General features: G+C 39.5%; 1 protein-coding gene across 9 annotated transcripts in view; it reads left to right on the forward strand.

The window, feature by feature from the left end:
- Positions 1–24,414, forward strand: part of ptprt (protein tyrosine phosphatase receptor type T) — a 448,077-nt gene that overhangs the window by 366,240 nt on the left and 57,423 nt on the right. For all 9 annotated transcript variants that reach the window (XM_022195474.2, XM_051948450.1, XM_022195480.2 and 6 more), the window contains 3 exons: positions 6,781–6,873; positions 8,303–8,412; positions 14,449–14,536. In XM_022195474.2, the coding sequence (XP_022051166.1) occupies positions 6,781–6,873; positions 8,303–8,412; positions 14,449–14,536 (291 nt within the window). The remainder of the gene's footprint in view (positions 1–6,780; positions 6,874–8,302; positions 8,413–14,448; positions 14,537–24,414) is intronic.

Genomic DNA, 24,414 nt, shown 5'->3' on the forward strand with positions numbered 1-24,414 from the left:
GAGAGGAATAAGGGAGGTTTGTATCTGTCTGCGGGTCTCTCTGCCCACCAGTCTCCCTTCTCTCTCTCTGCTCCTGACTTGCGAGATAAGACTCAATTTTTGTTCAATAAGAAACTCTCCTGTGAAGCGGATTTGTCTGTCTGCTGCGCGGCTGCTTGGTGGCTCCGTAGATCTGCTGTGGAGGTAACTCGTACACAAATAAACACCCACCTACACGCGCTTGGATGTGTCTGCTCGACTATGGCGCCTGTAGGTTGCAGAGGGATGAGCCTTTTCATGCACATAGACACACGGGTGGACGACGAAAACAATGCACACACAGACCTGAGCATGAGTCGGTGATTTCTCTCCTCTGTGTCACGAGAATGAAGGTGAAATGAGGTAAACTGCTGGGAAACTGTCTAGACCAGTTGATCCCTGTGACCCTCACTCCAGATATATATTCTGCTGGCTCTCTGCCTCTTCCTCCACTTATCACTCCTTTACTCCGCTCTCCTCTCTCTCGTATTGTCTTATATTCCATCTGCCATCTCATTTTTTTGGCTTAAATTCAAGCTGAAATTGCAAACAAATTCACTCACTGCTAAGTAATTAAGTGCACAATATTGACAAATTATATTGGAGAATATCTTCCCTTTGTGTTTCTGCCTTTTTTCCATTTTCATTCTTTCTTAGTCATCTGTTATGCCCTCTATATTTACTATTACTCTATCAGTTCCCCACTTGTCCTTTCAGTTTAAGCTCAGTCTGTCTCAGTCTTGTGGTATGTCTGTTTTCCTATATAGTCTGCATTTTAAGCGACAACTTATGTTGGAGAATATAGTGCAAAAACATATCTTCTGGCTGCATCTACAGACACATGGAGTGAAAAGATATCAAGGAAATCAATACCCTTTAGTGGTAACACTCTTAGCTTTTCAATATACTATTATAATGTTTTGTAATCTTGCAAGATGAGACAATTCTGCTTCGATTATTTCTTCTAGAAAGTCTAATACCATTAGGAAATCTTTATTTTTGTGTTCTATACTGTGAACTGTGTGTACAATATTAAGCAAGTGCAAGCTGTAAGAATTAATTTCACTTTGGACAAACACGAGTGCCCTCTCGTCCCCTCTGAGGCTTTTAATTATACTGTTTCATTTGTCCACCTGCAGCTATGGTTGGACTCTTTATTTTTATTCCTTTTTCTATTTTCCACTCTTTCCTCCACCGATTGCTGTTTGCTTTGTCTTCATTTTGCTGCTTCATTTTCTCTCCCTCCTCCCCCTGAACAGCGGTTCGGCTGCACTTGTATTTTCCATCTTTTATGCCAGTGACTCACTGTTCCACTACAGGCTGTAAAGTGTTTCGAAAATCTGAGCAATTTTTTTCATCCATACCGAATAGAATTTCACCGGCCCGGCTCTGCAGCAATGAAAAGAAGTTGAGCTTGACCTTGAGCTTCATTGAGAGACAGAAAGAGAGAGATGAACTTACCAGCCACAGCTTTTTCAATGTTTTCCAGTTTTTTTTTCTTTCTAATGCTTGCTGCTAAGATTTCTGTCTCCAAGCAGCATGAAAGAGTATCCAGCTCTTAACCTGTGATGTTAAAAGGTTTGCGCAACATTTTCATTTTATTTTATTTTTTTGAATTTCAAGGCATGGCAGAAAAGGAAAGAAATAGTTTCACGTTAGATTGCATTTGTGGCTTGTGGATGTCGTACACTTGTGGCTAGCAGAAGTGACATCAAATTATTATTTTTTTAATAAATGCAAAGCCAGTTGGGTTATTGTGTTATATCTACTCTCAAAGCAGAAATGCAGAACAGTCTATTTTCTTGATAATTGACTAAACCAAATACAATGCGTTTGATTGCCGCCGCTATCCAACTACTAATATCCGAATATGTAGATAATGATTATATTTCAATAGTGCGTCGCGTTTAGCATAATTTCAATTTCAGTCAATTATTGTTTGACTGTTCAGAATCTAATTACTGCGTGTGTGCTGGCTGATGCACAGTGTAATGAATTAAAGCAGATTCAGATGATGTCTTCCTCTGTAAGGACTGATAGACTGCTATAATTAAGTCACTTCTTCTTTTGTCTGACTGAATAAACAGTAATTAGATAGCAAGGGATAACAGTAGATTGTATAAAATATGGTTGAAAACACTCAGAAATGCCTAAAAGAAATACAAAATCAAACTTTATGTTAACTTTATGCTGGTTAAATGTTATACTTACATACATTTAGCCTATATATGCGATGTTATCCTAAAAAAATTGACAAAATCTGCCTGCTTTCTTTACAACTTTGGAACACAAAATAGCTAATGCAGGTTTATACCTTTTAATTCTGCAATGCTGCAGAGACGCATAAGATTTAGCTTCTTTTTTTTCTGGAAAAATATAGAAATACAGGTAAAAGAACATAGTTAAGAGTTAACACAGCTGAAGTCATCTATATCTGAGTCTTCATAATGTCTCAGGGTGGAAGGAAAGGACTAAACACAAACTGCAGGGAAGAGAAGACACAAAGTTAGTGATGATGATGTGCAATGGTGGTGTGTAAATGCATGGAGAGAGGAGGAGAGGCAACCCAGTCTGCAAATAATGGCATTTATGTGACGCTAATTCATTTATGCAAAAAAAATATTGTTGGGAACGGGATGCCTGCTGCATACTGATGACATGATTGCTATTTTGTTTGACTGGATAAACAGTAATTACATAGCAAAAGATTGAGTGGGGGTTACACTATGGTTAAAAAAACACTCAGAAATGCCTAAAATCAAACTGTATGTTAAGTAGAATTCTGGTTATTTGTAAAGTGGGTAAACTTCCCCTATATCTGCAATGTTACCCTCAAAAATTTGACAAAATCTTTCTCCTTTTTTACAACTTTGGACGCAGATACCATCACAAATCAGCTAATGCAGATTTACATACCTCCTAATCCTGCAAGCTATTCCAATGCAGAGACACAGATTTAGCCTCTTTCTTGTGTGAATAAGACAGAAATACAGGTCGAAGGACGGAGTTAAGAGTTAACACAGTGATACTCTGAGTCGAAGTCATCCATAACTGAGTCTTAATAAAGTCACAGGGTGGGAGGAGGGAACTTTATATAGCACACTGCCAAGCATGAAGGACTGCATTAACATACACACTCACTGACAGCGTAAACGGCCTTCATGCACACTCACAAAAAAACTCCCAACACACACTTCCCTCGCTCTCTCTAAATCGATGCCTCTCTCTTCCACTGTCAGCACACACCGGTTGTGCACACTCAACACACTCCTTATGTCACCCACACACAGACACACACACAGCGTTGTGCCTGTGGGGTCAATAAATCTCCCCATTAGCATTGAGATGTCTTCATCATAGTCAGTGTTGTGGAGCTACCGCTATGACTCCATTTCATGCCTGGCTTAATGCATATTTGACCTTGGTGAGCGCGCACACACACACACACACATCTATACACAAAACCCCACGTACTGCAAGGTATGCATACACATGCCGCTTAGGTTTTAGAGCAAGGGGAAAAACACTGACGCACACACATTAATGTACATATGAACTTCAGCATTTGCATTCAAACACATACCAATAAACACACCTGTGACCTTGGCGGCAGCTGCTTGGAGTCTTGGGAATTTTTCGTGGATAAATAAAGTGTTTGCGTGCGCATGTCTGGATGTGTGTGCGATGACTGTATGTACAAGCCCTGTGGCCTGTGGGTTGTCAAGATGCACGACTGTGTTTGCTGTATTTTGGCACGATTTTGTGTATTGTTGTGGGCAAAATATTCAACTTCCTCTTGATGGTTCGCCCTCAGAGTGAGTAAGAGGCAAAGTGTATAAAAAATTCACTCATTTTTGTTCCAAGGGAATAATGTTTTCTCTTTATGTATGTGCAAATGTGTAGCGGTAGTGAGTGGGCGATGATAGCTACAAAAGCAATTAAAAGAGAGATGAGAGGAGGAAATAGCAATAGAAAAGATAAAAAAAAGGTGAAGAAAGAAGGGCAAGCAAAGGCACAAGAGGCACCTCCTGGAATTCATGGAATATGTTTGAAAATGTCAGTGACTTTGAAAATGCTTTGGGAGATTAGGAAACAATTCGGTGCATTTCACTTCACTTTTATTTATACAGCACCAACATAAGTCATGTCAGGGCACTTTACATAGTGTGGTGAAGAGCTTGCAGTATTACATTATAGAGAAAAAAAAAACTTAAAGTGGAGAGAAAGAAAAGAAAAGAAAAACTCCCCTTTAAGCGGAAGAAACCTCCAGCAGAACCAGGTACAGGGAGGGCAGCCGTCTGACTCAACCAGTCAGAGTGAGGGTAAAAGGGAGAAAGACAAGGATAGCAAATGGAAATCAGACAATGTATAACAGTATATCAATAAACACGTTGGATACCTGCAGGAACGAGGAAACACAAACAATAGGAAATACATATAAGCAAAATAACAATATGTAGAAAACATGTGTGCCAGCTGCATACTGTTGTAAATGGGTACCATGTTTGCCATAATATTCTCTTCTAGCAACAAATGTTCCACATGGCTGTCTTTAGGTAAGATTAGGAAAGCCTGGAGTAAAAAAGTGGCCTTTTGAAATATTTAACATCAACTCCCCTTTAACTGAAAGAAACCACCAGCGAACCAGGATAAGAGATGACGGCTGTCTGCCTCAACCAGTCAGGGTGAGGTTAAAAATGATAAAGCAAAGAAAAGCAGAAAGAAATCCGACAAACTATGCATAAAATAACAACAAACACTTTGGTCATTTTTGACGCCATTACCTGCAAATTAGTTAGTTTAGTAAGTTAGTGACAATGGCATGCAAGGAAGACAGGAAGTGATGCAAAAAAAGGCCTTTATGTAGCACTAAGTCATATTAGCAAAACAATATTGTAGAAAACACTATGCTGTCTGCATGCCGTTGCAACTATTACTATTTTCCCTAGAATATTTGTTCCTGGCAACTGAAGTTTAGCTGTTTTTATGTCTTTGTTTAGGCAAGATTAGAAAAGATTGGTATAAAAAGGGTAGACTTTTTCAATTATTTAGTAAAACTGTAAAATCAGGCATGAACATCTACAAAATCCCGCACTGAGCAAATCCAACTAACTACTCTGAAAAAAAAATTAGTATTGAGAGATAAGATTGTATCAGGAAAGACAAGAAGAGTTTACAAGACAAAGTGTTGGTGTGAACTCCCGGCTGAACTATTCTGCAGAGACGGTGTGAAGGAGGACATTGAAGCACAACCCGGTTCTGTTTGACTGAGCAGACAGTTTGTTTGTCCTGACCTTTCCTCATCCCTGCTTCTCTCCTCCACTCTCTACTGCTGTCTTTCCTTCACCTCTCCCCTCTTCGTCTGTCTTACTGTCCCATCTCTCTCCTGAACTTCCCTGCTTCCTCCCCTGCTGTGTTTATTTCCTCCCTCAACTCCCATACCGTCTCCATCCCCTCCATGTCTTTGTCATCTTCCTCTACAGCTCAATGCGTTTTCTCTTCACTTTACGTTCTCTCCGCTCATGTAATTTGCCTGTTTGCTTTGAGTTCTCTTTTTGCTTTCTGACTACTTTCCTCAACCTTATCCTCTTTCCTCTCCCATTTTATCCTCCCTTTCTAGTCTCCACAATTCTCTGTCAGCTTCTCATTCCGTCTTTTTGCATCCGTCTCTCACACGACATGATCTGTCAGCTATTTTGAAACACTCACTGAAAGCTCATTAGCGATACTTGCCTGTTGTTTTATCCCCCTTTATTTTCCCCTTTGTCTTGACCACACACACACTCATCCAAGTCGGAGCTGCACAGTGACCCATGTGGCCTGCTCATTCTTCATTCATTAAGGGAAGCCACTGTTTGGATTGGCATATGGAGAAGCCACTTTAGGCCACTAATGAATCTACAGTCATCATTAACATGCAAATAGCTCTATTAAGAAAACAGAGTTGTGCGGTTTTGTATTACAGCTCAGTGTAGTGTGTGAGTCTGTTGGCTTGGCTGGTTGTCAGAGCAGTGAATAAAATTACTTTTTTATTTATTGAAACCGCAATGAAAAGGTTTAAACATTTAAAACCCAATAACTCAAATAGTCTCATAGGAAACTAAATGATTTATTCTGACTTGAAAACAAATTAACCTCCCTATTTTCTCCTTCATTTCATGCTACATTTCTCTTTTATCCCTCCTTTCTTTCACTTTTTGTTCGTTTTCCCTACATTTGTACTTTCTCCCATCCATCTCTTTTTGTAAGCACATTTTAAAATTGCACTAAATTTAAGTGTTCCTTGCTTGGCTGAGGCACAAAAGGTGACCTACAGAGGAGTGATGGAAGCAAATAAAACTTCAGAAAGGTGACCCCATATGGACCTTCTTCTTTCTTTATGCAGAATAACATCATCTCTGCAGCAGTGCCTCCAATGCTTTTATAGACTTTTTTTTTTTTCCAAAACTGTTCAAAACTTGAAAACAGAAATCGCTGCCCCCTTTTGGTCTTCTTAGAAACCATGCACTCACCCAACCAATCTGTTCGCTCCTTAATTGGAGGAGAAACATTCCAATTAACTGTCCAAACTGTCACCAATCAGTGCTGATAAATACCTCCATTACCTCATGACATGTCATCAATAACCAATCTTCTGTCCCCACTTAAAGCGTGTGCATGTGCAGTGTGAACATGCATTGAGAATGCATGCAGAGGGAGGTGTTTTAAAAGAGGATGTCTGTCATCATGGGAACATCTCTCTCTCTCTCTCTTCATTTACAGACAGCAGCCAGCCATCACTCGCCCAGCCCTCCCTGACCCTGCAGAGTTTTCCGTACGGAGGCTGCGAGTCAGTCGAGCTCTCCTACCAGAGCGGTACGTGCAGCAAATTAGCCACTTTGCTAGCAGGTGTCAGTCAGCTGGTTGTGTAGTTATGTAACCAATCAGTTAGTTAATTGGTAAGCAAGTAAGGTGGATAGATAGTTTATTTGGTTTATTAGACTGCCTGTAGGTGACCCAGACAGTTAGTTAGCTAATAAGATTATGACCTAAAGAGCTAGTCAGTTAGCTAAAGCAGCCACACTGTCTGCTAGTCAGGTGGTTACGCTTCAAGTACACTTCCTTGTATATGGACATACCAGCTGCTGACATGTACACTACCATTCAAAAGTCTGGGGTCACCTAGGCATTTTCATGCTGTCTATGAAACTTACACATTGGTTCATGTGCTAACCTAATCATCTAATCATCAATTAGCTTTTCAAGACCATTAGCTAACACAATGTAGCATTAGAACACAGGAGTGATGGTTGCTGGAAATGTTCCTCTGTACCCCTATGGAGATATTCCATTAAGGATCAGCTGTTTCCAGCTAGAATAGTCATTTTACACATGAACAATGTCTAGATTGTATTTCTGATTACCTTCATTGAATCTTTTTTCTTTCAAAAATAAGGACATTTCTCAGTGACCCCAAACTTTTCAATAGTAGTGTAAGCATTGTTATTATTAAGGATGTCACAGTCTGTATTTTGTTTTTGTTTTTTTGGCCCAAGATCCAATCTGAGTCATTTATCGTTTAGTGTCTGCCAATACCAAGTTCTAATTTAATGCCATTTTTCTGATATAATGCACACCTCAGTATATTTAAAAGTTAATAAAATCAACACAGTGTATATGCTAAAAAACATATATAGAAATAACTGCACCTGCTCCATAAGTTCCAAAGGACGTAAAAATCATGTATTTTCTATATGTAGGTCAGAAAATGTGATGTAGATTAGGTCTAGTATGTTATTGGACTATCAGGTGGAAACTCTTGTTGTTCCTAGATACATCAGTAAACCATTAGGCTATCCATTAGGTATCTTCATGGATAGCCTGAAGAGGTTATTGTTGGGAAGTCGGGCTTCTTTTGGCTATTTGTTCGTTAGTCTCAGTACAAAACAATATATTAGAATGGGACAGCTTGCTATGTGGTGGGTAAATGAGGTTGTAAGTTTGCGATTTTTCAGATACAAGTTAGTTGTTTGACAGCACAGAACCAGAAAACTAACCTCATCATTTAACTAAGAAGCCAAACAAGTCACTTCAATTCTTATTTGATTATCTTAATAAATACCTGGTGTTGTGAGATGCTTTGAAAAAGTTCTTCACACAGTCACTTTCCCACTTTATTTAGGTGATTTACAAGTTAGTTGTTAAGTTTAACAAGATATACATGACATTTAGACTGATTTGGAAGACTATAGTTCTTATATCTGTCTTCCTGTCTCTGAATCGATCTCTATGGCTTCTCCTGCAGGTCAGTTCCAGGCGGGCCAGTTTCAACCAGCCATCCGAGTCGCTGACCTCCTCCAACACATCACCCAGATGAAATGTGGCCAGGGCTATGGTTTTAAGGAGGAATATGAGGTCAGTACACAAACACACACTTCTAATGAGAATGACAGTAAACCGAAAACATAAATCAATCTCACGACGGACAACTTTACAAGCAGCTATTAGCACGACGGTCAGAGGTGTCCGGATAGAGATAATAGGTATAATAAAATGTTTCCTTGGCCCCAGAATAAATATAAGTGTTGGTAAAATAGTATGTGTGAGATGGAAAGACTTTCTGATAAAATTCAAACCCTAAGCTACACTGGCATGATGTCTAAGACGTTTTCTCTCCTTTTTGTTAACAGTATGGCAGAATCTGCTTCAGTGGCCTCTTTGACCCTCAGTAGCCAGACATTTAGAAGATTTCAAAGCAATTCTGACTGAAAAGGTGTTATATTTGCACAATTTTATTTATTTATTTTTTGAGTAACGGAGCCCTTCTAGAAACATGGATAGTTGCATGAGCGAAAATTGCTTTGAAAGCTGCTAATTTTGTTTCGGTTTCATCAGATTCCTGTTTAAGATTCGGTAAATTATTTGAGAATAAAATAACGTTTGCGTCTCCAACGGTAAAGCCTGATAATTAGATTCCTTTATTGTGCAAACACGGTGCTATGTTTGCTCTATTTCCCCATTTTTGCTGTTGCTGAGTTGTCTAACGCCTGTGTATTTGTTTGAGATTGTGGGATTGGGTTTGGTTTTTATGAGAAAGGACGACTTATCAATTATTAAAAATCTTCACCCCATCAATATTGATGATCAGAAAAACAAACAGGACAGGTGTAAGTTCAACTTTCTGGCTCCTACTTTCTGCTCTCCCTTGTTTCCTTTCTGACTTTCTTTCACCAACATCATGGCCTCTTTTTTTTCCGTGTTTTCTTGCTTTTTCGCATAGTTCTTTCTTTTTGCTCATTCCTGTCGTGTTTTTTCTTCTTTCTCCCCGAACTATCAGTTGACCTCTTCTTCTTCTCTCTGCTTTAATCATCTGTCTGTTTCTTTACAATTTTCATTCTTTCTCTAGGTCTGTGTCTCTTCCCATCTCCTCTGTTCAGTTCTTTATTTTTCACACAATCCTTTGATTCTTTCTTTTGAAACTTTTTTCTCTTTGTCTGTTCCAAGTGTTTGTTTCGAGCACAGTTTGTCACGTGTAGACGTTTTCAGAATCATTCTTCGTAAGAGGGAATCTCGACCCTCGGCTCATTTTACTCCCAAATCCTCGTCCCTTCTCTTTCATTCGTTTATTCCTCCACCAAACCTTTCTTCCTTCATTTACTTTGTCTCTGTCGTCAGCAATAAATCGGTGAAAAAGACTCTGTTTTTCCACTGCCTCCCTCCACCTCTCACGCTCATATGAATGAATATTTTCTATTACGGACTCCGCATGCCTGTTGAAAATTGTCCCTCTGTGATACCGTACGTTATATTTTCATTTGCTTCCCGTCATTTTGGTTTAAACCCACTGATACGTTCCAGGGGAGAGCAAATGTGATTTATTCTCGAGTGCGTACGTCTGTGTGTGTGAGAGAGAAAGGGGATACAGAAAGTGGAGTTTTATTTATCGTGCTGCTAGAATCCACCTGCCACCAGCAACGACTTCCACAATCCATGCAGTGGACACTGTAGAGGTCATGATGTCACATTCAGGATGGCTTCTGCTCTCCTTGTAGCTCATTCAGCATTTCTGTATTCAGTCATTTCTAGAGGTTTATTTTGCAAATTTTGAGAGAAATTTGAATGTAATACAGCGATCGTAATAAATAAATAATCAATTGCAATTTTAACTCTCTGAACTCAAAGCAGTCTGTAGGTATTTCTATGCTCACACTGTCAAGTTTTATTTCAATGTGGGCTCTCTTTGTTTTACTGCAATGTAAATTCCTGCGTCTCAATGGAAACAACACAACAATGGCTAGAAGTAAGGGGAACTCGGAAATGTCTTTTGTGCAGTTTTCCACAGTTAAAATAACATGAATCATAAAAAATAGCTTGAATTCCATTGATTTTACTATTCGTTTTACAAAAAAATAAGAAAAAAATGGAATGAGCATGTATAGTGTCCACATATGCGACCAATACAAGAAAAAAAACATGATTCCTTCAATTCTATAGATTTTTACTCACTTAATGCACATTAAAGCACATTCTTATTTGCATATTCCATCACTTTTGTATATTCTATTGATTTTTCTATACTATATTTTACATATATTCTTCTTAATTCACTTTATTTTACCTTCACTTTATACCTTAATATTTTGTGTTGTCTTATTGTTTACCCCTTTACTAAATATCCATACGGTTTAATTTCTCTCTGGAGATTAATAAAGTCTTCTAAGTCTAATGTAAGATTCTATGTGATCTGTGTAGACACTGCCTGCAGTTCAACCTAAGCTAAACTGAAAATTCACAAAATGTTTTATTGGTCCCAGCTTAATCAGTAGCTTAGCGATTGTTGTAAGGACCACAGAATTGTTTGTTTGTTTTTTTACAGAATCTGGTTAAATTGAATGATTTCTTTTGGGCAATAAAAAAGACAGATGTGTTTTTGATGGCATCTACATCATTGCATATGATATGTCAAATGTAAACTTAGATTTGGTTAAGTTTCCTGACAGAACAGTATGTTATGGATAACTAGTTCAAGGACCATGGGGAAGTGGTAAATTAGATTCTGTCTTTACAGTTTCCGCCTCTGAGAAATGCTGTAATTGTGGTGATTTTTAACGCCCGTGTGTTTCAAACCTGCCGGCAGGTTTTGCGGTTCAGAGAGTAAAAAGGCTTAATCAGTGATTATTTTGTGAGCGGCAAAACATCCGCTGCATGCAGGTAACTGCGCAGTAGCTCAGGTATTGAAGTCACTGTAACTTAGTTTTGTCCAGATACAAAACATTCATATTTTTTTCCAGCCTTGCTAGTTGCGATGTCTGCTGTTATTACAAACATTTCCATGCCAACTGCAACATCTTCATTCACAACTAGTCGTGACCTTTAGACGGAAACCATACAGAACTAACCTGGCAATAGCCAGATTAATAAGTACTCCACAATATCAATCTGGGACCGCTCCATGTAAATCCGTTCGGAGGAAAGAGGCACGGATTGGACAATGTAACAGTATGTCCCGCCTCTGACAGGTTTGTTTTCAGCCAATCGCGGGATCTTCACAACGAGCGGAGCCAATTGGTAGATTAAACTCTTACCAAAACCCGTACGTAAAAAAGCACAAACATCTTTACCATCCAGAAATGCGCAAAGCGCCTCTCGTTGTTCTTCCTTCAAAGAAGCGATACGAGATTCAGCTAAAACTGACTTAATAGCAGCATCTACACGATTGTTGTCCTCCGTTGCCATGTTTGTTTTGATCTACTGGCGCTTGGTGTCGTCGTCACACTCGGATATCCCGCCCCACACACGAATACTGCTGCGTGATTGGCCCGAACCAACTTGGTGCTGTACGAAAAGTGAAGGCGGGAGCGGAGCAAGATGGTTTCTTGAGAGATTTGTGAACTCACAAATATCGTGAGAAATCAACTTGCTGGCAAGGTTAATACAGAACTTAAATTAAACTGTATTGTGTTTGTGCACTACAACATTTCAGGTCTCTCTTCAGTTCTCCGTACACATTAAACAAACAAAATATGCATTCCTAGTGTCTATTTCTGTCTATATTAGTGTGTTTATGTGCACAAATCCATGCTTTCAGATTAGCATCCAAGTCATTTTGCTGTGAGGTGTTGGCACATGTTACATCTGTGAGTGTTTTGAATGTGTGTGTGTGTGTGTGTGTGTGTGTGTGTGTGTGTGTGTGTGTGTGTGTGTGTGTGTGTGTGTGTGTGTGTGTGTGTGTGTGTGTGTGTGTTTCCATCACCACACCCCATATGGTGTCTTCTTGTCCCTCTCCCTGTGTGTGATATGACCTCCAGTGTTGAAATCCATTAACCCCACTAACACCAACAGCCGCCACACTGTCATCATTCTGCTCCCCGCTGGGATTACACCTTTTACATTTAAAGCGATATTCCACATTGTTTGAAACCCGGCCAGTTGGACCAGTGAAGCAGCCGCTGCGTCCAAACCATTACCGTAATGGAGCCCGCACATGACCTCATCACGAGTAATCGAACTTAATGCGTTCTCATGTGATAAACCTGAAGAAAATGGTACGTCTAGTTGTGTGGAGAGCTGTGGTCTATAGTCTAAATGGAAAAGTAGATATGTTTCTGTTTGTTTAATGTCTTCTAATACTGATTATGTGAAGTCAAAAGTTTCTTTTTCTGCTGTAGTGAACACACTCACTATAATTCCAGCATGTTTTTTTGTGTTTTTTGCCTGGTTGTGAGTTTGTAAATAGAATTATTTTATTAAGTTTTACCATTATTGCAGAAAAGCACCCACTCATTGGTACAACAGAGGCAGTGTGTGTGTGTGTGTGTGTGTGTGTGTGTGTGTGTGTGTGTGTGTGTGTGTGTGTGTGTGTGTGTGTGTGTGTGTGTGTGTGTGTGTGTGGTCCGCCCACTCCACTGTGTGATTATATAGAATATTAATAATTTCAAACAAGCGATGAAATTCAGATATGAAGACTTTGATTAAAACTGCCTTGTTTTTTTTGTTTGTTTTTTATTTTATTTTCAGCAACCTACACCTTATGCAAATGCGATCGCACACACATTTAAGGGTACATACTCGCACGCATGCATGCATAAGCCTCCTACTGAAGCCTCCTACTTAATACATCCAAAAAAATATACAAATTCCAGCCTCGTTTTTATAAATGCATGCACAGAGAAGACACACACACGTGCGCTCTCCGGCCCATATGCCACTTTAAACGAATCCATTTTCTGCTTGACTGAGCGATAAGTTTAGGTGTCTGTTTTACTGTCACAATGCATTTGTTTGGTACATTGTGTGTGTGTCTGTGTGTGTGTGTGTGTGTGTGCATGTGTATGTAGGTCATATCAGTGTCTGTAAGTGAAAGCTGTTGTCTGGTCGTCTTAAGCTCTTAATGGACTCAAACGGACTGTTCACTTGTCCCTATAGGGAGGAGTGTGTGTGTGTTAGCGTGTGTGTGACCTCAGTGTGTTGTAAGGGTTGTTCTAAAATAGTTCATTGTCCATATGGCAACCTTTGAGACTTGGGGTTTGGTTGCTTAGCACAAGCATGAGAGTGCTCTTGCACACAGATACATGCATGTACACACACTACACTTGCATATATAGTGTGTATGCATGCAAGATTGTGCACAAAAGTGACAAAATGTGTAATGAAAATCACCAAAAACACACACGGACGTGCACACACATGCACATTTTGTCCTTACTATGTTTGTAAGGCTTGTCACACAGGCCAACGTCACAGCAGGGAGTCAGAACAATCTGTCTTCTCTCCTCCAACAAAGCACTGACAGACTATTCTCTTTCAGACCCAACCAACAGAACAACTGAACCCAAACTTTTTTTACTCAGCTCCTGTAGTGTTTTTACCTGCTCTTGCTTTGTTTTCTGCAGTTTCAAACATTCACAACCCTGTTTTATTCCATCTACCTTGGTGGTGGAAACAAAAAAATGGTGTAGGAAGTTAAACGGATTACCTCCGCCAATAAACTTTGGATAGGGGTTATATTTTCACCCCTGCCTGTTGGTGTGTTGATGAGCAAAGTCTCCCAGATTTAGCTGGAATCTGTTAAACAGCTACCTGGCCAAAGGACCGACCCGATGGGGATTGATAGCTTTCTGCCATGAAAATATCTGGTCATAACTTCTAGCTTTTACTTTGTGGACACCCAAGCAGCATTTATGCCTTTTTAATGGGAGTTTAGTCAGATTTCAGCCATAATGCAGTTGGAGCCATAAGGGCTAAAGAGTATGTTGCAAACTAGCGGTTATTTTCATTCATATTCATGTTACTCTTTCAACTTCTGCCAACCCATGTGTCAGAGTACAAGCTCTAGGCATCAGACCATATGTGCATGCATATTTCTGTGTTCATACCTCAGTATTAAACTGTGTGTGTGTGTGTTTGTGTGTGTGTGTGTGTGCAAATGGATGCGACCATGTGTATGTTTAGGCTCTGGCAGAAGGACAGACCGCGCCCTGGGAAACAGCCAAGAAGGACGAGAACCGCAACAAGAATCGCTACGGCAACATCATCGCTTGTGAGTACTGCAAAGACAAGAACGAAAACTCCTGCGGCGCATTGCCGCTGGATATTACCACAGTTTTTAGTTAGTTTGAACTTTATTTGAGTGTGGTGAGGCTTGGTGTGGTTGACCTCAACCTGGATCGGGTTGTTTGAAACTATGTGGTTTAGTTTTTGTTGGCGTGGTTTGATTCAGAGCGGTTTATTTGGTGTGAGCGGAATTGCTTTGTTGCATTTTCTTTTCCACAGAACCATTTATTCATTAGCTGTCCAGCCTGACTGCAGCCTGGACTGGTTTGGTGTCCAGGGTTTCTTTTTTTTTTTCATTTTAATGGCCAAAAAGAGATAATATGACTGGGTATTCATTAAAATAGTGGTTAAAAAGACAAAAAAAAAAATGGTTGGAAAGCTCCAATGTTTGTCATCAAATGCTGAATCAAAGTGTTGATCGAAGTTCTAGTCATGCTTTCTTTTGCTTTAAAATGAACTGATTCATTTGGCACAGTTGGAGTTATGTGAGGTGGGACAAATTTGTGAAGTTGTACTGGTATAAAAACATCAATATCAACACTTCAGAGAGAGTTTTTATCACACAAAATCAGCGTGTGTTGAATACTGAGATCAGAATGTAGTGAGGTATCAATGAATACTAAGAACTTCCATTAGCTGCAGAATACAGGTACAAACTTTTGTTTTGTCAAAGATCTGACCTACTGAACTGTCCATTAACATGTGGCTGACTTCCTCCAGATGTAGATGTGTCGTTGTCTTGGATGTAATCATCCAGTGAGATCCAGATGTCAACAGATGAAGTGTTTAGACCCGACACATGATGTACAACAATCTGATTTGAATATTTGTTATTCTCACAATCTCAGTTCAGTCAGTCAAATCAAGTGAAATAATGAGCAATGTACTGCTTTCCAACATCTGCTTTAAGAAAAAAAACAACTTTTAAATGGTGATCAGCTCTTTAAAATCAATTGTAGTTTCCCTGAAATGCCATTAATCCAAGGAAAACAGGGTTCTCATCACTGGCGCCTTTTCTCTCATGTAAGTAAAATACAGAAATAGAGTAATGAAATATGATAAAAGTCATGTTTGTGTGTCAAATTTATCAATCACAGTCACATTCTGTCCTGTCCAGCTCTTGAACAGGGTCAGGATCATGTTCCCTGACAGTTACTTCAATCTTTTCAACCCCACTGTCCATGAAAGCCATAATTCTTGGCTGCTTGACACATTTTGTCGGTCAATTTCCAGAAGGAAACACGGTAAGTGGATTGAAAACACGTGTTAACCGGAAACATCATGGTTTCAAACAGCAAAACACTTTGAAGGAGGCACTCTCTATTCAAAAACAATAAGCAATGATGTGACTGTGTGATTTTTATTATCTCATACACTACCATTCAAAAGTTTGGGGCCACTTAGAAATGTCCTTGTTTTTGAAAGAAAGACTGTTTTTTTTTTTTCAATGAAGATGGCATTAAATTAAGGAGAAATACAGTCTAGACATTGTAAATGTGATAAATGATTATTCTAGCTAGAAATTTTTAATGGAACATCTCCATAGGGGTACAGAGGAACATTACAGTCCTGTGTTCTAATGCTACATTGTGTTAGCTAATGGTGTTGAAAGGCTAATTGATGATTAGAAAACCCTTGTGCAGTTATGTTAGCACATGAATAAAAGTGTGAGTTTTCAAGGAAAACACGAAATTGTCTGGGTGACCCCAAACCTTTGAACAGTAGTGTATGTGAAACAAATTGCACTAACAAAGTCAAAGGATAATAAGATAGCTGGTTTTGCAGAAACTGTAAGATTAGTTACTGGAAAGAGATGTTTAGTTTCAACACAGACAACTAGATATATTCAGTCTTTATTTTGTATTTTTCGGCCATGTTGCCAAGCCCCTATTTTTAACAAATGCAATATCAAAGTTCACCGAAACTCATATCTTAAACTTCTGTAACTATGTACAAATAACTTTCAGTTTGCAGAAGGATTTTTTTTTCAATCCTGTCTGATGATCAAAGCCTGCAGCTTCTTTTTTATTCAGAGCGACTTTTGTCAAAATGAAGCTTCATTTCTGAGCGTAGACAGACGGCAGTAATGATATTCTGCAGTTTTGCATGGAGCACGAGTGTGTGCATGCGCGTGTGTTTGGCCATTAGAGTGTGAATTAGCATGTGAAGATGACAGTGCGTAATATGTGGAGCGTTTTCTATAATTTTACGTGCACCGATGATGCCTCTCTGATTGGGAGTTGTGTAGATATGTGTGTACGCTTGTTAGCTTGCACCAGGCAACCTCGGGTCGCTATTAGGCTGCAACTAGAGAAGCAGATTGTTTGATTGAAGTTTTATGAAGTGGCTCGGCGGTGCGTATGTGCCCGCATTTGCATACGTGTTGGCCCCACATGAACATGCATGACCGGTATGATCCATTAAATTGGACTTGCGTGGTTCGATATTGCAGTTCGTGTGTGTGTTGGCGTGCACGGTTCGACGTGTGTGTACATATCTCATTACAAGGGTTTAGATGTCAAGGCAAAGACACTGCACTAACCTGAAGGCTGTAGAATGAAACACTGCGCTGGAATGAAATAGCCTGTCAAGGACTTGATAGCCAACAGGAATTATGATAAATTTGCTATTAGTACAAATCCTTTAATTACAAGGGCCTAGTAATGGAAACTGTCCATCTTGCTTGCTGTGATTGTATAAAGGCTCATTTTCTTGAGAAAATGTTTTAAAAGGCCCTCTGGGAAATGACTTTGTTCAGCTTCTTTATTAGAACAAGGGAAGCTAAAACTTTAAATACGGGTAAAAGGTTCTTCTGTCTTCCTCCTTTTGTCAGGTTGAACTTTAATTCGCCTTCAGAAACAAAGGATTTACCTTCTGTTTCGGAGCTTAAGAGAGAAAATCTCCTAATAAATGGTCTCACAGTTGGACTCATTCCCTCTTACACACTCTGAATAGTAACTAAACACTACTTAACCAAACCAAACCTTCTAATTTACTGATTCAGATGCACAGTTGAAGTTGCAAATGTTATTTTGTTGTGTTGTGTTGATATATGACTGTTGCTATTGCATCAAGTTCTGTGAAATTTATCTTTTTTATTTTTTATTTTTTTGCACATAAACAAAATTCAAGTTCATGAAATGGGATGGGTAGCTTTCTTTCACCCCTCCATTACCTGCTAAACATACCTGGAATACTTTGATTGAGTGTTAGAACTTGGAGGAAAACTAACATGAGTATCATCCATCCATCCTCTATACACCGCTTTATCCTCACTAGGGTCATGGTGGGTGCTGGAGTCTATCCCAGCTGACTCGGGCGAAGACACCCTGGACAGGTCGCCAGTCTGTCACAGGGCTACATATACAGACAAACAATCACACCTACGACAATTTAGAGTCATCAATTAACCTCAGCATATTTTTGGACTGTGGGAGGAAGCCGGAGTACCCAGAGAAAACCCACGCATGCACAGGGAGAACATGCAAACTCCATGCGGAAAGATCCCAGGCACACCCTGGGATTTGAACCAGGGATCTTCTTGCTGCAAGGCGGAAGTGCTAACCACTACAGCACTGTGCAGCCCATGAGTATCATGTCTTTTGAAAATAAATTTTACAGTATTTCCAATTATGATATGACCAACAGTTGACATATGTAGAGCTGAGGCTACACATGCTAATACAATTCATGGAAAATGTATAACTACCACACATAGCTAATGCTAGCCATATTTAGCAATGAAATGTGCCTAGCCTACTCTTTTGCTTGCCAAACAAACTAATCTGGATGACAAAGTGACAATTTGTATTGTTTTTGCTTGCAATATTTAAATATTGTTGAGATAGATTTTCATGAATATTGAACTTAAAGACTTGTGTTTATGTGACAATTTATTTAACAATTAAATATTCCTTAACTTGAAAAGCTAATTCTCCTAAATGAGTGTAATTTGCTGGGTGGACATATGTAGTCTTAACTCAAATAGACTAATACAACTTTTGCATTATTTTTCTTTATTTGTTCATTTTCACATATTCATTTTATTTTTGCTGATCCCAAACATTGATATTCAATAGGCCAACGCTCGCTAGCTAGCTAGCTCATGGAGTGTCTCAAACTCCCCAAATATATATTACTATAAACAAATAAAAACCTTAAATATATGTCAACACACTCCATTGAACGTCCAAACCGTTCATAGTGTAAATATACTCATAAAATCAGCAAAAGGGCATCAAGAAAACAGTCATTTAGGAACCTATGCTGTGCTGTGACACCAACGCCAGTTACACACTACAGCTCCAGAGAGGGCGCTATTTTGCCAACAACAATAAATGACAACCAAATTACAGCAAGTGGAATTGCATGTATATACTATACACACACTTTACAAATATGCATGTGGGGCCTTTGTTGAATTTGAACAACTCTGACCAACATTTTTAGTATCACATTATTCACTGTAGCTTATTTTTTATACTACACTCTGCTATAAAGAGAAATTATGCGTTTCAATGTGTTTGTACGGGCTGAGAGTGAGTCAGAGTTGAACCAAATACTAACTCTGCTTCTCAGAAATCTATTTAAACTAAATTTCCAATCGACAGCGACAGAAATGCTTTCAAACAATTGCTGCAGACGTAGAAATGAAGCATGGCTGTGCAGCCTGATGGCCTGTTTCCCACCTTAGACTCTCTCAGTCGCCAGTTCCAGCGATGTATTAGAGATATTTGATGTTTTCTGAGCAGGCAACATGATTTTTTCAGTTTGAGAATCAGAAGAGAACGGATGCATGGCAGCCTCCTGTAAGCGGGAGCAAGAAGGGTTTATGTCTAAGTCTTGCAGAAGAAGAGGTTCAAATATGTTTATCGGTTAAAGTCTGATCTCATCGAACGGGTCTCCATCCAGCGACAGCACCTCTAACCCGAGCAAATGCTCATTGAGCCTCGGGGGGAGCTAAATTTGTGGCCTGGCTTTGTGAGATTTAAAGCAACACACCAACTTCTAACCCTATAAATCCCTGCCAAGGCAGCTGCGCTAATCGTTCTATCCTTGCGAGGACGTTTTCACCTTCTGCGACGCCGTTCCTTCACCAACGCCAGTACACACTTCCACCACCTCTCCTCCCCCCCCTTTCGCTCTCGCTCTCTCTTTTGGAACAGTTTGGAAAGGGCTGATTCGAGTTGAAGTGTTAACACACTCTTCCTCCGGCCATCTGCCAAACACAAACGGTTGATGCCATGTTTCAAATCCCTTCAGCACACTGAATAAATGTTAATCTACCAGCCTCCTGTCCTCCCGTCTACTTCCCCTCCTCTGCCATCTCCACCACTCATCTTCTCCTTCTTTTTTTCTCTCTTTCCAACCCCTTTTCATCTGCAGCCTTTGGTTTTTTCCTCCTAATCACCCTCGTTTCACCTTCCTTTTGTTGTTTCCTTTCTCTATCATCCCTTTTTATTCTCTCTTTTTACCTCCTTTTTCCTTCAAATTTCCTCACTTTTAAATCCCTCTTTTTACTCCAATCCGTCTTCTATTTACTCCACTCATTCATCTCTCCATTTTTCTCTCATCTTTTCCCTTTCTTCCCGTCCTTTCCTCTCCTTTCTCTCCATCTGTTCATCTCCTCTGATCACCTCTGACAGTTTATGGGTTGAGGCAAAGCACAGTAGTGTTTCCTCATTACAGGCATCTGTCTGCTTCCATTTCCTTCCCCTCCTTCCCCTCCTCTCTGCTTCTTCTTTTTTTCCTTATTTTTTCCCCTTCTTCTTCTCCTTCTCAGCCCTCAGTTCAGAGAACAACCCTCCCATATGGTCATCTATAATTCAACAGAGGCATCCCTTCAAAATAAATAGATTTATTAGCAAGCATTTACATATGTGCAAAGAGGGGGCAGCATGTGTGAGTGTGAGTGTGTGTTTGTAATTACAGTTTATCTGACTGAGGTCCAATCTCAGTTTTAGACCTTGAGAATGAACAGTTTTGAAGGCATTCTGTCTTTAAGGCAAACCTTTAAAGGCTGTTTACTGGTTAGAATAAGGTTGTACAGTTCATCATAGCATCGGATTTGGGTTACAGTTCAGAATAAGCATTCTGTTTGGGGCCAAAGGGATGAATTATGCCAATAGACGTGCTTCTGTAACATATTTCTATGCACATTTTGTGTTAAAAAACGGTATTTGCGTTAAAAAAATAAATCTCATAAAACACTTCACAATCAAATCTTCTGAACCCCAAAAAATCTGCTGTTAGATTCAAAAGGTATGTTATCTTTAAGAAAATCACCAAAAATACACTATTTATCATATAAAGAAGCTGTAAAAACAGGAAGAATCCACAGTTTTTCAGTTTTCAGACAGTACATATCTGTTTAAACAGAAAATATCTAAGCTGAACATTTTCTTATCATTATTCTGCATGTCGCACTTCAGGTGACCAGCAGTCACATGACAACAATTGAGGAAGGTTTCATTTGAACAGGCTGAACTGCAGGCTGTGTTTTCACAGAGCACATAGGAGTCAAGTAAGGCAACAAATATAATTATAGTATGGAGATGTATATGTTGTTTTTTTCCCCCAGTGTTGGTAAAACTTGTGGTCAATTGGCAACACATTGTACATGTTGATTCCAGGTTTGTAAAAGTTTTTGAAAATTACTATCAACCATTAGCCGTGCTTGTTCTGTTTCCATTAAGGTGCTTCATATTTAAGTTACAAATGATCCCACTGACTGCTTCAGGTTCAGATAGTTCATGCACAAAATTGGTGCACACTTTCTTTACAATAAGTTTCACTTCTTTTCATTGACTTCATTGTCAGACAGCATGAACCATGGCCGGTACCAGCTGATATGAAACAATAATACAACTTTTCCTGACTGAAAGCAATTCCTGAAGACTTCTCTCCATATTCTCTTACAGAAGAACAAAGTTTTGCTTGTTTCTTCCTGTGTTTCAAAGTGTTTTCTGCAGTTGCCAAATGGCCGGTTGTGTTTCAGGCTTTTACTCTGTTAATTACATGTAACTTGGCCTACTCTGTGACACTATGCCGACTAGTTTATTCAATTCAGTTAATAGAAACTATCCTAAGGCACATTTCCTTTTCTGCAGCAATTCAAAAGCTTGTTTTAAATTTGCTTGATGTTGGAGAAGTTCAGCAGTGCCGAGAGAGTGTGAGGAGGCAGACAGAGAGACACACTGGAGAATCAGATGACTTAGGCTGCCAGTAAGGTTTACTGCTGTCAGTGAAGTGCCACCGACAGAGCAGCAGTTCATGCAAGCAACACCAGCATCGGTTCTGAGGATTCTCTCTGAACTTTGGGTATATGCTGTATTTGGGAGAACTTCAGATTTAGATTACAGACCAATATGGAGACAACTCGTCTGCTTTGTCACGTCAGGATAGACAATATCTAATCTTGATCAGAGCAGAGAATCCTAGCATATCTTCCTCCTACAGCGTCTGCCTGTCAGCATAGTGTCAGCTAACAGCTGCAAGGAAATACCTTAGAAAGGGGAAAGAATCGTTTTGCCTTCACATTGACAGTTACAGGACTTAGGATGCTCACAAAGCGAGCGTGTGTGATGTATTGCTATGTGTGGTGGTGTTCGCGTTGATGAACTTAGATGAGGAAGAAGTGATGAGTTAAAGCACACAGTATGATGATGCCAGTGTTTCTGCATTCCTCCAGCATATTTAGAGTGCTTATATGTGCTTTGCAGATTCTCATGTCAGAAAGATTGTGTTTGTTTGGAAAGAAACATTCCCGAAACATATATATTTGCTAATTTAGGCAGCTTTCTATCACATTAAAGATGAGTAGTGACTTGCTATTGATCAGCGGTGCAGATTTGCATATCTGAGTTGACTGCAGCTGAACTTCCTGGAGTGAATACTTTAATCTATTTTAATAAATAGATTTTTTTCTACCAAAAGTTGCTGTTTTGTGTCCTCCTAAGCCTCCACTCTGCTTGCTAATGAAACAGTAATTGCACCGCCTGGAACTCTTTACCAGAAAAATGTTAAAGATTAAATGCATTAGTTAACTTTGGCTGATTAGTAGGGAAGTTTAATGTATTTAAAATTCACAATATTTGGATTTAGACTTGGTGAAGAAAGCAAACCAGAAAAAATAAAAAAAGCTTTGTTTTCAAATTTAAGCGTAAAACTGTAGAGTAGGTGTAAAAAAAAACGTCCTCACAGTTTACCTGAATGCTGGGAAGGTGCTGCTGGATTGTGGAAAACTGGATTTGTTGCTAATTTATGGAGAGACAACAAAGAGGTTTTAATCCGAAATCTAATTCGTATTAGCTCTTAGTAGAGCGACATGTGTTGCATTTTAATACTATTACTCACACTTGGTAGTCTTAATGGCTTTAGAATTCTGATTAAGTCTTTTTTTCTGGAGCTGTGTAGATAAAATAACGTATTCTGAAGTCACCACAGTGTTTATTTAATCCAGCATTCAGAAACAGTCCGTCCAGCTTGCAGATTTGTAACGATCATTGATTTGCTCATTGATTTCTCCATTCTGCTCCTATCACTGGGGATACCGTGCAATAAAACCTCAGAAAAATTCTTTATTGAGTAAAATATATATTCCTACAGATATACAGTCTGTAGTTTTAAGTCGTTTAACTCTGGAGAGTTTTGATTTAAAACAACGTGCCTTCCCAAATATAGACAAACCCGCATTTCTATTCCACGCTGGCTCGGCTGCTGCACTTTTGCTCTCCCCAAGAGGAGAAAATTCACACAAAAATAAATTGCACAGACTTCAAGAAATGACTTCTAAATATCACTTGTTATTAGCACTCTGTTGAGGGTTTGAGGTGTTTATTCCTCTCTGTCTGTCCTGTTTCTTTCTCAGCCTTCGGTCCCTGAACTTTAGTTTCTCTCTTGCCTTCTCTCTGCCTCATTATGTTCACTGTGTGATGTTTGCAGGGAAACAACACAGCGAAGCAAGTTGTGCTCTCGGCTGCACAAATGGACGCGAGGACAGATTTGTGCAAGTTGAAAATATTTCAATCTGAGGGAAAAGTCTTTGGCTGGCCAGCTGCTTTGTGGTTTTGGTTCTTCAATAGACAAGAGGAAGACTGGAGTAAGATGAAAACTACTGGATTGTTTGGTTTGGAAGATGTGAAGTTCAAGCCCAATGGCCATTTTTGAACACTTGAGCAAGGCCCCTAACCCGATCTGCTCTCACGGCTGACCCAGTGCTCTGACTCCAAATTCGTGAAGTACATCATAAATTAGAAGCTCTCACTCATTTGGGCAGCACAATGGAAAGCGACAGCAAATGTTCTTACAGTTACTGCAGCGCTGTCTGTGGAAAAATCTAAAAACGCCACACAAAAATACCAAAAAGCAATTGTCAGGGTGAAGATAATTTTCAGTGAGAATCGTTTTGTCTTAAACCATTCTGAGAAAGCTTTGCAAAGTTCAAGCTAAGCTAAGTATAAGCCAAGCTAAGCTAACTTAACCTGAGACAAGACAAGACAAGATAACAATATATTAGTCCCACAGTGGGGAAATATGCAGTGTCACAGCAACCAAAATAGTGCAACATTTAAAGGCATTAGAGGAGATTTAATTTCCTACGACTTTGAACGTAGCATGCGCATGCGCACATACAACCTCTCCTTCACCCCCCCTCTAACCTCCCCCCTCTTAACATTTACGAAGAAACGCCCCCCTCCAGAAACTTGCGTAGGACTCGTGAAGTTGTCTTTTACGGCTGGGTCCCCCTGGATCTTTATCTGCCATTATGTAAAAAAAGATGAGCAAAACAAGTCGCCAGCTAACTACGAAGCTATACCAAAGCAACACATACACAAAACACCTAAGTCCAAGGCGTACGTAATC

Source organism: Acanthochromis polyacanthus, chromosome 5, assembly GCF_021347895.1.
Source record: "Acanthochromis polyacanthus isolate Apoly-LR-REF ecotype Palm Island chromosome 5, KAUST_Apoly_ChrSc, whole genome shotgun sequence".
Taxonomy (NCBI): domain Eukaryota; kingdom Metazoa; phylum Chordata; class Actinopteri; family Pomacentridae; genus Acanthochromis; species Acanthochromis polyacanthus.